The sequence below is a fragment of the Trichosurus vulpecula genome, chromosome 8, assembly GCF_011100635.1.
Source record: "Trichosurus vulpecula isolate mTriVul1 chromosome 8, mTriVul1.pri, whole genome shotgun sequence".
NCBI lineage: Eukaryota > Metazoa > Chordata > Mammalia > Diprotodontia > Phalangeridae > Trichosurus > Trichosurus vulpecula.
The window spans coordinates 96,679,252-96,692,709 of record NC_050580.1 but is presented as its reverse complement, the minus strand read 5'-3'; the positions used below and the strand labels follow the sequence as shown (position 1 = coordinate 96,692,709).

At 38.8% G+C, this 13,458-nt stretch overlaps 1 protein-coding gene across 1 annotated transcript in view; it reads right to left on the bottom strand.

The window, feature by feature from the left end:
* The window catches only part of HSPA12A (heat shock protein family A (Hsp70) member 12A), a 101,706-nt gene that overhangs the window by 39,789 nt on the left and 48,459 nt on the right, over nt 1-13,458 (bottom strand). The window contains exon 2 of the mRNA XM_036736006.1: nt 1,345-1,430. Within this exon, the coding sequence (XP_036591901.1) occupies nt 1,345-1,430 (86 nt within the window). The remainder of the gene's footprint in view (nt 1-1,344; nt 1,431-13,458) is intronic.

Below are 13,458 nucleotides of genomic sequence, written 5' to 3'. Positions count from 1 at the left end.
CACTAATACATTGAATTAATGATAAAGCCAAGGCCTAACCTCTCCGTTCCCCATCATCATCCAAAGCTTTTAAGGACAATTATAGCGGAAAGAGGAAAAGACTGAATGTGGTCAAAATAAGTTCTTGTCCAAGCTGTGCAGCCCTGGTTAAAATCTTTTCACTGTTCTGCAATTAAATTTTCTTCTTTTTGTAAACTTAGGGAATTAGATCAGATGTCCCTTAAAGTCCCTTCCATTTTTGTTCCTATCATAAAAAACTACCCTTTTCTCAGGTTTTTAATAACATGAATATCCATGCTAATCTTTCTTTTTTTTCTGTCTCTCATATGTCTACAAACACTTAGAAAAAGGGTTTAGTTGAGAAGATTTAGCTTGCCTATTACAGCAGGGAGAATTCAGAAGAGACACAATTTGCTGTCACTCTTATGGAAAACAGACCACTGAATATAATCTACCAGCAACATGTTTTGACTGTGATATAATCTCTCCCAACTATTTTCCCCCAACAGATCCAATTAACTGCAACTGACAAAGTCACAGCCAAATAAGATGGAATGTTTAACAACTGGCTATCCAGTAGATATCTTTTGTCAATTGCCTAGGGACACTGCCAAATGTTGGACAGAGATCTTGAGAGAGTTTTATAATTCAACCGGTCCATTTTTGCTCACATATTTCACCAATTTTTGTTTTACTTACAGCAAACAGAGATGACCTTGGAGCCAAGGGTTCAAGCCTGGCTACTAAAAAGTACTGTAACTCCTTGGCCCTGGGCAACTCAACTTCTCAGTGATCCAGGCAACTACTTAAGACTATAAATTGCAAAGAAGGTGCCAATCTACATTGATAGAGGGAGTTTCTTCACCTGGTAATTTCCCCTACTAATGAAATTGCAAGTCCAGTGCCTATGTCAATCCTAGTTGGCCAAATAAATGTGAGCAGGAAAAGCAAAATTGGAAAAATCATCTTTGAGGGCTTTGGGTCTATGGCATTTATGAATTAAAAAAAAAAAATCAGGCAGTGAGGAGTCAGGGACCTTGTAGACCCCTAAAAGACATAGGGTATTTACGTACACAAATTATTTGCAACCCACCATAGTCTCCCTCTCAAAAAAAGCAAAAGGGATAGCTGCCAATAACTTAGAATTACAAAGTCATAGCATTTTACATTTTTGAGGGATCCTAGAGTTCATTTAGTCCAACCCCTTCATCTTACAAATGAGGAGACTAAATCCTAAAGAAGTGATGTCCCAAGCCATCTCAGTATGGCTCCATCAACTTACCCAGTGAAGAAAGATACAGAAAATAATAATTTAATAACTCCAAGAAAGAGTGCATTTCTTACCACAATATGGGAAGGAGACAGTGGTGTTATTCCTGTATCTCCCAAACTTCTTGCAGGAGATGAGTATGCTGATGTGGGGGCTGTTTCTGAAAAAGATAATTTACCATCTTTAGAAGTGGCATTTATTGATCCAGAAAGCTACATGGAAGGATTGGTGGCTTCCTGTGAAAGTCCATGGCTTGGCTTTCTAAATATGAAGACAACTTAGAATTTAGACTCATAGAAAATTAATATCTAACCCTTGAAGCATGAATCCTATATAATACAACTGAAAAGTGGTCAACCTCTCCATAAAGAGCTCTAGTAATGGAAAATTTACAAATACTTCCCAAGGCAGTTCATTCCATTTTTTGGACAGCCCTAAATTTAAAATCTGCCTCAATGTTCCAAGTTCTGCTCTCTCATGTCAAGCAGAAATAAACTCCTCTCCCCCATAAGACACTTCAAGTATTTTAAGACAGTAATCAGATCTACTGATAAGTCTTCTCTCATCTATACTAAACATTTTTTTCTAGATCCTTCAATTTATTCTCTTAAGGCATGGTTTTGAACCCCTTTACCACCGTGAAGTGCTGCAGGCTTTTATCATCCTTCCTAAAATGAGATGCCTAGAATGAAACACAATACTCCAGACATGGTCTGATCAGATCAGGCCTTGGGTTGGATACCATATTTCTATTCACGGAGCCCAAGATCAAATCAGCTTTTTTTATTTCTTTGCTGTTGTTGGAGGCAATTGAGGTTAAATGACTTGCCTAGGGTCACACAGCTAGTAAGTATCTGAGGATGTATTTGAACTCAGGTCTTCCTAACTCCAGGGCTAGTTGTCTATCCACCGCAACACCTAACTGTCCCTCAAATTAGCTTTTAAATTGCCGTGTTTCATCTTATGACTCATACTGTGTCTACCACCTACGAAAATCCCTAAGTCTTTTCTACATGAAAAGATAGGAAAGGTATCTAGATAACATTTCCTATTCTGTACCTGTAGAGTGAAGAATGCTATGTTTATCTCTAACTTAATTATTCCATCCTGATAGCTTAATCAACGTATTAATAAAAGCCCATAATATTTCTTTTTTCCATGATGTTACATTTGATATTTTTAAAAAGCCAAACTCAACATCCTTTTCCTTAAAATAGCCACCAATCCTCTTACAAACATATGCTATAAATTATTTTTTTTTTTGGATTTTAAATAACCCACTCTTGTCATTGTTGATGCAGAACGTGTGCCAAGATCTTTCTAATTCCACCTCAATATTCACTGAAGAGAGGAAGTTGGTAGTGAGCTGTAATTCCTTGGAGTAACTCTCTCCCATAGCGTCTTCACTAGCCCTTCTTTATAATCTTGAATTAGCCCAGAAAGGTAATTTGACCCCAAATGGTTAACTCCACCCCCTCATACATATTTTCTAATGGTTTTCTGAGATTCAAAAACCCACAGCAGACAGACCCAGCAGGAAGGAAGTATACTTATGCTAATAGTTTAAAATTAGAGTTTGGAAGTTCCCAGGGACACAGGGCCATAACAAAAGATACAAGATCAAACAACCCTACTTTCAATAGTAAGGCTGCAGCTACCCTCATTTTGACAATTACACAGTAGCAAGTTGCAATTATTCTGCCATTGGTGTTTACTCTAAAACTTTCCCAGAACTCAATTCTTTTTTGGTTTTTCTAGGACGCCATACACAAGGAGAACACGCATTTCCATGAACAGGGCTGTTTGGGGTTAGATCCTGCTGGGAAGTTCAAAAAGTGTCATTTGTGCCCAACGAAAGAATACTTTGACACCACATAATACTGAGAATGCCCTGGAAGCAAAAGATTATGCCAGAATCTAGAAAAAAAGAAAAAAGGAAAATAACAACAACCACAACAAAAAATCCTTTCTTTTTGCTACAGGCTGCATTTAGGTAGGGTGAGGGGGGGAAGGGTACAGGGCCTCTCAGATGGGGGAAAATAAGCATTTTGCTAAAAAACAATTAAAACAAAATACTTCTCGATAAAGAAAACAAAACTGTTTGAATCACCAAAGAAACCCCATGTCTGCCTCTAGAAATGCACCCAAATTAATCAGGTTTCCAAATGGATTGGAGAATCTTACTGCCGCTTTTCAAAATGATCGTTTCCTTTAAATTAAGCCTGCAGGGTTCAACGACGTTTCCTGCCGAGGAGATGGGGAAATGAGGGAGAAGAATGATAAAACAGAGAATGTGGAAAGCATTGATAGGCATATAATGAATCATAAAGAAGGATGTGTATTATTTCAAAGGCGACATGTTGTATCATTATCACTTTACAGGTTTATAGCTTCTAGCCTCATGGAGAGGGCTCCATTCCAGTCTTAGTTTAGGGCAGGGTACAGGACCAGATAATGAATGATAAGAAATAAAAATTAACTTCATTGGAGAAAAGACATTTCCAGTTCCCACTCTTAGTAGCTCACATTATCTTCACTCTGGAAAGTGAACAACACAAAGAAGTTGATGTAGTATCCTGGTAGAAAGTTTTCTCACTAAATCTTTCACCTAAGTCCTCAAAAGAGCAAACCTGATTCCCAAAGTCAGTAAGAAAATGCATGGGAAAAGTGCCTTGCTGTCCAAGGTAGCCAACCAGATGGTCCTTACACCTGCTGAGGGTGAGAGTGAGCACAGCCAGGAAAACCCAAAACCTAGGGAGAAAGATGCCATCCAAATACTCAGTGTATCTTTCAACCCACCTGCTGCAAGGAAGGATGGAGGCCATTTGTCCAGATTTGCACAGAAGGGTCTAAGAGGAAACCAAGTGACTAATTGCCCAGAAAATTGGGTATTGGCAATTAGCAAACAAGCTATTATCAGGCTGCAAGCCATCCACCCTACTGTCTGCTTCCTTCTAATTATCTTTTCACTCTACCCTCCACAGAAGGTCATGGCACTGTCTGATAGGCAGCATATGCTTTAAAAGATGCTGCATAGGTATCTTCTTTCCCTAATGAGAGGTTGTACACTTCTTGAGGGCAGGGACCACGTTCAGTACTTTTTTGTATTCTTGTCCCACAATGCATAGCTCTATACTGAAGACCGAGGAGGTGCTGGTAAATTTCTGATTGATGGATTGACTATTCAGTCAAGACTGAAAGCGTCAGACTTCATGAAATCCTTTCAATGACAATCAAATCCAAAGGGCTAGGGGAAATATCTGGAATGGGTTTTTAAAAAATGTGATTGCCACTGTTTCCTTCATTGTAGGGACTTGGTACATATAAATGGAATTTACAGATACTAAAAAATTGGTTTCATTTGCTGATTTTTGGTGGATGACTGATAGATGGAAAATAGAAAATGTATATGGTGTGTTTGTTATGTGTATGCATAATACATAAATTATGGCTAAAATCCACAGTTGTCGATCTTTGGAGTAGAAAGGAACAAGCAGGATACTTCATAAATTATGATTCTGTTTGTACTCCTGTTGTTAAGGCTAATCATTTATTAATTTACGACCCTATGCTTTGATCAGAAGCATCAGAATAAAAGTGTTAGTTTCATTGGAATCCACACTGAGAAGTGACTGATTTGTAAAATTCTATTCAAATATGTTTTCAATTTATTCACAACCTAGGGGCTAGTAGTCTCTTGCTTAAAATTAAAATAATAATAGCCGACATCCTATATACACACCTTATTTCATTTGGTCCTTCCAACAACTCTGTGAGTTGGATGTTATTAATCAATTAATCAAAAAGCATTTATTAAGTCCCTGTGCCAGGCATTATGCTAGGCTCTGGGATCCAAATGTATCCAAGGAGACAATCCCTCCTCCCAAGAAGCTTACTACCTTCATTTTACACGTGAAGACATTGAGGCTTCGAGAGATTAACTGGCTTGCCCATGCCCATGGCGACACAGCAAGTAGACATCAGCGATGGATAGTTTGTGAACCCAGGCTTTTCCGTCTTCAAATCCAACCCTTTTTTCTCCATGACATGTTAACTCTGAAAATCACTAGTAGTGGTTATAGTCGAAAGAGTCTTGGAGTTAGGAAAGATGTGCCTGGATGCAATGTTGCCTTTGACACCTAACAGCTGTGTGACCATGGACAATCGACCTCTCAGAGCAACTCTAATCACCTCATTTGAGAAAATCAAATGAGATAATGAATTAAATAACAAGAATTCAATAAGCTTTTATTATATTCCATGAACTATGCTAGCACTAGAAACGAGTCTACATTCTAATGGATACATTGTGTACCCAAATGGGCACAAGCAAGATAAATACAGAATAGATGGCAGATAATCTGAATTTGGGTGATCTGAAAAGTCTTCTGCAGAAGATGATGTTTGAGCTGAGTCTTGAAGAAAGCAAGGGATTCTAAAAGGGAAGACTAGCGCATTACAATCATGGGGAGGAGGGCAGCCAGTACCAAAACATGGAGATGGGAGATGAAGCACCATGTAAAGGAATGGCAAATAGTCCAGTATGACTGAATCAGAGTATGTGTAGAGGAGAGAAAGGTCTAAAAATATTGGAAATATAAAGGGACTAGGTTGTGAAGAGCCTTTAAATGCCAAACAAAAGAATTTGTATTTGATCCTAGAAGTAATGATGAGCCATTAGGGTTTACTGAGGGTGGGGGGGTGGGGACCTAAAATTTAGGAAAATCATCTTATAAAGTATACAATAAAATATGATGTGCTGTCTATTATTAACATAACAGAAATATAAGCAAAACCATAATTAATTAACTTTCTAGTTGTTCTCTCCTCCCACACATGTATACTTCGTGTTGAATATGTATTATTAGAGTGTATATACAATTTTTGAAGATAAGGAGAACAGAAGAATGTTACGATTACCTCAGACTCTAATAGTCTGTTCTATCCCAACAATGTTGTATTTCCATACTTGTAACAATTTTTCCTCCCAAAAAAGGTTAACCCTTCAACTTCCCTCCACCTGAGATACCCTCTCCCAATGCTCATTGCTATCACTTGATATCCTACATCCATCCTTCAGGCCTGTCACCTATTCCATGAAGCTCTTTCTAATTTTTCAAGATGGAAATAATCTCTTCTTCATCTGAGCTCATGATACTTTGTTTTATGCACTGATTTCTATTTGATCCTGGAGCTAATAAGGGGCCACTGCAGTTTATTGAGCATAAGATTAGCCAAATGACAATGGAGACGCTCACAGTGGGCATAGGCAGGCTGCGGCACATGACAAACAAGGAATTATGTAGAAGCATTATAAAGGATGGTATCAAATAAGAATAAGATTAGCTAAAAAGATAGGTCAGTTATGGAATGAGAGTCAGAGAAAACCAACAGATAGACTCCATACTACATGTGCCTGACACACATTAAGCGCTTAATAAAATGTTCTCTCTCTGTCTCTGCGGCTCTATCTCTGTCTCCCTGTTTCTGTCCCTCTCTCTTTCTCTCTGTGTCTCTAAATCAAACCTAGTAGGTACGGATGGGTGGCAATCTGCCATCTACATGACTGGAAAGAATCCCCACATTTCAAAGAAAAATAATTTTGATTTTGACTTAAAATTTTTATTTTCAGTTTCAAATTCTCTCCCTCCTGTCACATCCTTCCCACCCACAGAGAAGGCAAGAAATACAATACCCATTATACTTATGAGGTCATGCAAAACATATTTCCACATTAGCTATATTCTGGTGAGGGGAGAGGATGGGGAGAGAAGCAAGAAAAATAAAGAAAGGACATTTAGGAGAGCATCTTACAGCAAGTCCTTTGGAATTGTGGTTGATCATTATACCGATCAGAGTTATTAAGTCTTTCATAGTTGAAGACTATCTACATTAATGAGATCAGACCTCTTGAAGTACTGGAACATGTACAGGTGCTATTGCCCTCCACTAGAATATTACATCCTTGAGGTCAAGAATTCTTTTAAAATTTTCTTTCCAACTCCTTCAGCTCCTAGCACAATGTTCTGCACATGGTATCTTTTAACAGATTCTTGCTTAATAAATGATTGAAAGAATGAGTGGAGTTTGTTTATATCCTTAAGATCTATATGTCGATATGGAAGCAACCTTCAATTTAGAGGGGGAATTTTAAGCCTGAAATATAATTATGATTTAACAAATACAAAACACACATTAAATTTTTTTCTCCTTCTAGACATTAACCAAAATATCTGAAAATTCCTAAAGCTAGACTATTTGAAGACAGCTTAAATTTATTTACTTATGCTCCTCTGAGGTTTATTCTTTGAAAATATAATGGATCAAGGGCATATGTAGGTTAGAATTAACACTTTCCTCTAACAGGAAAAATAAAAAATGTTTTATTACCCATGAGTATTCATATCTTATTAAACTAATTTGCTCATTACTGTAAGCTGAATCTGCATTTCAGTAAATAATTTATAGGGTTTTAAAATCAGTCTAGTTGGAGAAGGGAGCAAATGGAAATTTTATTGGCGTGAACCAAGAGAAGACTTTTCTAAATGCAAAGAACAGGGAGACTATAAAATAACTGCTCTCCAAATGTTAAACACTAATAGGTGGGATGATCATTCTTATTCTGTAAAAGTACAGCTCCAAGAGTAAGGCCAGGGGTCAGTGACAACATTAAGCCCTTCCTGATACTGTCCATCATTCTTTGACTATTGATTGTTCTTCGCTAAGAGTTCCAGTAATGGGTATCAGTGAAAATGAACCAACCACAGCTCTGCATCCCAAAGGGAACATAGCCATGCTGAGTCACCGTGACCTCACTCAACCTCTCTAGATCTTAGTTTCATCATCCATAAAATGAGGGGCTTGGCTTAGATGACCTTTAAAGCCCTTGCCAGTTCTAAATCTATGATCCCATAAGCCACTAATTGGAGAGAGGGGAGAATTTTTTGGAAGAATAAAATTTCTCATTAATATTTCAATTAGATGATAATATTTCTACCATCATCCCTTTCAGTTTCCTGTTTTCAGACTTGTTTAGGAGGCAAATTCTCAAGTATTGCAAGCAGATGCATTTGTTAGGCACCTATCATCAGAAGAAGTAAAGTGTTTCTACATCACTAATACCACTGGTTCTGAAGCTTTCATTGTTGACCATTCAGTTACTTCTCATCAGTCTAGTTCAACTCGGTAAATATTTCCAAAATACCTGTGTACAGAACACTGACCTAGGTACTGACTGAGACATGAAGTTTTCATAAGTGTCTGGCTCCATTCATCCAACAAACATTCATCATAGCCCTACTATGTACATGGTGCTGGGGCAACAAAGAAAGGCGTGAAACACTTCCTGAATATACAAGGGAACTTGTATTCTTCTGGAGGGAGGGGAACATATGTAGCATATACATAAGCCATAATAGGAAATAATAAATGATGAGTGCATTAGGTAAATACAAAAAAAAATGTTATGTAAAATTCACAGGCAAAGAAAAAGAGGCAAGGGAAGGTATTAACTGTGTTAGGAGAACATCTGCGTACAAGATAGAGTACAAATGGGAATGCTGCCCATTTGTAGAAAAGATGTCTCCAACCCCAATGTGGAGAACCATTTAAGATGAGTCTGAAGCAGCCAAAATGCCAGATCCCTTAGAACAATATTCATGGGTTCCAACAACATTTCAAGCTCCCAAATATTCCTTGGCCAAATTAGCATAGGCTTAGTATATGTTCAGGTAGACAGGTTTGTGAATATAGATCTGGTACAGCCATTAAAAAAAATAATAATCCTCCAACAAAGATAATTTTTTATCATCATCATAGTCCGCCCAAGTCTCCTTTCATCAACAAGGAATAGAGGGGCTGTCTTGATGCCACAGAAGAATGCCACACCAACGTCAATGAGGGCATGTGCCAGTGCTTAATATCAAAGCCCATCTGCTATGCTCCTGTTCAGCTTCTTAGAGGAAAGGAAAGCACACTTTGAAGTCTATTACCATTTTAAGGATTAAAGGAATCCTGACTTTTCCCTCTTCTGTGTGATTTGCCATGATTTCCAACTCTTTCAATGAGAGGGAAATCTCAATTAAGCAGCATTTATAAAGGAGTTTTACAATCTTTCTCTACCCACCAGGAGACATTGTACACCATAACAGCAATATTGTAAGGATGATCAACTGTGAAACAATCAGCTACTCTAAGACAATGTGAGACAATTCCAAAGGGCCCCTGATGAAAAATTATCTACCTCCATAGAGAGGACAGATGATCTCTGAGCACAGACTGGAGCATCCGTTTTTTACTTTTTGTGTTTTGTGTGTGTGTGTGTGTGTGTGTGTGTGTGTGTGTGTGTGTATGTTTTCCTTTGCAACTTGGCTAGTATGGAAACATGTTTTGCATGACTTCACATGTATAATAGAGTTTGCCTTCTCAATGGGAAGGGGAGGGGCAGGAAGGAGATAATTTGGAACTCAAAATTTTAAAAAATGAATGTTGAAATTTTTTACATGTAATTTAGAAATTTTTATATATAATATGTATGTATGTATTATATACATATATATACATACATATATATCCAAACAAATCTTCTTCTACTCCTAAATCCTTGTCTCATTATTAATGTTGGGAAAATACCTAAAACCTGATGTCAAATTTCACCCTGTGACCTTTTGTTCTAGATGAGCACTTGTTCTCATCCTGCCTAAAAGCAGGCAGAATGTGTTCTTGCACAAGGCCACAGGTTTCTAGCTATGAACATTTTCATTTCAATGACTTTGGACTAAGCGCAGCATACTTAGTTATGGGTAACTGTTGGATGGAATGCAAATCTGACCTATGCCATCAGTGAAGCTGAAGTTTCTTAATAAAATATTGCAGCTGCCATGAGACAGTTTTGGAAATGAGTCATTGCCTCTCCCCTACCCCATCCCCCCATGCCTGGAATGCACTCCCTCCTTACCCATCTCACAGGATGAACCTCTTCATTTAAGACAGGGCTCAATCGTCATCAAGGTAAGATGCCTTTCCTGATCCCTGCTAAATACTAAGGCTCTCCCTCTCAAAATACCTTGTATTTAACTACTTTGCATACATTTATTCCTTTTATATTTATGCTGTATGTATGTTTTTGTATATACATATATGTGGATATTTTATACATACATACATATAAAACTCGTTATCTCTCTCATTGGAATGCAAAGTCCTTGGGATTGTTTCTTTTTCTTTTTGCATTTGTGTCCCTAGTACATAGTGTCTGGCACATAGAAGGACTTTAATAAATACCTGACTAACTAATGTTGTTTGCTCTTCAATAACAATTCATAACAATGGAGAAGACTCCTCAGCACACCATCAACTTCTCTTCTCACTCTTCCTCACCCCACAGAGCCAATCAGTTACAAAGTTTGTTGATTCTACTGCCAGAATATCTTTCATATCCATTCCTTTCTCTCTATTCATAGAGCCACAGATTCAGTTCAGGATCTCCTCACTCCTTGCCTGGACTGTTGTGATAACTTCTCATAATACCTCCATGTCTCGAGCCTCTCCTCTTTCTAAGCCATCTTCCCCAAAGACACTAAAGTGACTGGAAGCAGGGAAATCAGTTGGAAGAAGGGGAAACCAGAGAATCTGTACATGTAAGAACCCAAAATAAAATGGTGCTATGAAGCAGATGTCCAAGGGTTCATAGGATCCTAGATCTGGAGCTGGAAGGACCCTTAGAGTCCACTGGGTCCAACCCCTTCCCTTTATAGATGAGTAAACTGAGGCCCAGAGAGGTTAAATGATTTTTCCTACAACTCAGGTATGATCATGTCACTCTCTGCTCAAATAAATTTCAGTGGCTCCCTATTGCCTTCAGGAGCAAATACAAAATGCTCTGTTGAGCATTCAAAGCTTTTCACGACATAGCCTCCGGCTACCTTTCCAGTCTTATAATACCTTATTCTCTAACATGTACTCTTCAATCCAGGGACACTGACCTCCTGGCTGTTCCAAGAGCAAGACATTCCATCTCTTGGCCCTGGGTATTCTCCCTTGTCTGGAACACTCTGCCTCTTCTGCTCTGACCACGGACCTCGCTGGCTTCCTTTAAATCCAAACTAAAATGCATCTTCTGCAGTAAGTCTTCCATAACCCCTCTTAATTCCAGTGCCTTCTCTCTATTAGTTATTTCCTATTTATCGTGTATATAGCTTGCAGTAGAGGGTAGCTAGGTGGCTCAGTGGGTAGCGTGCCAGGCCAGGAGTCAGGAAGACTCATCTTCCGGAGTTCAAATCTATGTGACCCTGCGCAAATCATTTAACCCTGTTTGCCTCAGTTTCTTTATCTGTAAAATGAGCTGGAGAAGGAAATGGCAAAGCATTCCAGTATCTCTGCCAAGAAAACTCCAAATTGGGTCACAAAGAGTTGGACATAACTGAAAATGACTGAACATGCAGCTTGCTTTGTATGTGTTTGTTTACATGTGTTCTACTCCATTAGATTGTTAGCTCCTTGAGGACAGGGACTGTCTTTTGCCTCTTTCTATATTCCCACTGCTTAGCAAAGTGCCTGATACATAGTAGGTGTTTAATCAATGCTTACTGATTAATCAACTGGCTCACAGTTGCACACCTTCATAAAGGCTAACTTGCCCTGTCAGACACCTTGTGGGACATCTTTAGAAAACAGGCATGAAACTGTACAGGTTCTTCCTCTAGCCAAGATGTTATAAATGTTAAATGAAATCAAATATGTGATAGCACTTTGAAAAAGCACAGAGTGTTATACAAACATCAGAGATTATTTTCATGGCTGTTGATGGTAGGTTGAGCTCATTGAAAGTGCAAAGTAAATTCTGAACGTTATATTCCTGCTGTCCACATTAGGGAAGGACGTGAGAAAAGGGTACTGTGATCACTACCAATCATCAACCATTTACTAATCACCATCTACGTGCCAGGCACTATACTAGGCAATGGGGCACAAATACAAATAAGGAGATAACCCCCACTCTCAAGGACTCTGTATTCTATTAGAGGAGGCAACATGTCCATAGTTAAGTATATACAGAATAAACTCAAGGGAGGTAGGATACTAGCATTTGGGAGACGGCACAATGGATAGAGCTGGAGTCCAGAAGACTCATCTTCCTGAGTTCAAATCTGGCCTCAGATACTTCCTAGCTGTGTGATGCTGGATAAGTCACTTAACCCTGTGTGCCTCAGTTTCCTCATCTGTAAAATGAGCTAGAGAAGGAAATGGCAAACCACTCCAGTATCTTTGCCAAGAAAACCCCAAATGGGTTCACAGAGAGTCAGATATGACTGAAAACGACTAAACAACCATACCTTCAGTCCTACTGTCTCCACCACACAAAGTTGTGTAGCTAAAAGGGTGTTGATAAAGCAGCAGAGGGTGTTCTGTAGCCTGTTTGTCTCTCTGCCAGACCACCCTCAGTCACCTTCCATTTCATTTGCTTCCTCACCCCTGTCTGAAGGACTCTTCTTTCACAATACCTTTCCTATCCATTCCCTTCTCTCTCTTCCCCTTTTGCCTGGACTATTTCAATAGCCTCCTAAGGGATCCCTCTGCCTCTGCAGAGCAAAGTAGGAAGAGTGATTAACTTGGAGTCCCAGGACCTCAAGTCTGAATCTCATCTCTACCACTTACCACCCATGTGACCTTGTATAAGTCACTTAACTTCTTGGCGCATCATTTTCCTCATAAAATGAGGGGGTTGGACTGGAAGGCTTCTAAAGTCCCTTCAGGGTGTTGATCTGCAATTTAACAGGAAGAGAATAAGCACCTATGTTGTGCCTACAGTATTCCAGGCACTGTTCTAAGATCATCTCATTTTATTCTTATAACCACTCTGGGACATAGATGCTGTTATTAACCCCAATTTACAATTAAGAAAACTGAGGCAAACAGATTCAAGTGACTTGCCCAGGGTCACACAGCAAGTAAGTATCTGAGGCCAAATTTTAACTCAGGTCCTTCTGACTCCAAGTCCAGCACTCTATCTACTGAGTCATTAGTTGCCTCTGTATTATCTCTAGGACCAAATCCAAACTCCTCTGACATTTAAACACCTCTGGAACCACCTCACCTTCACTTTCTGTTGCTGTTCTCACACTCTATGGTCCAATCCAACTATATTCTTGGCCATCCTTTGCACATGCCATTCTATCTCTCATCTTCAT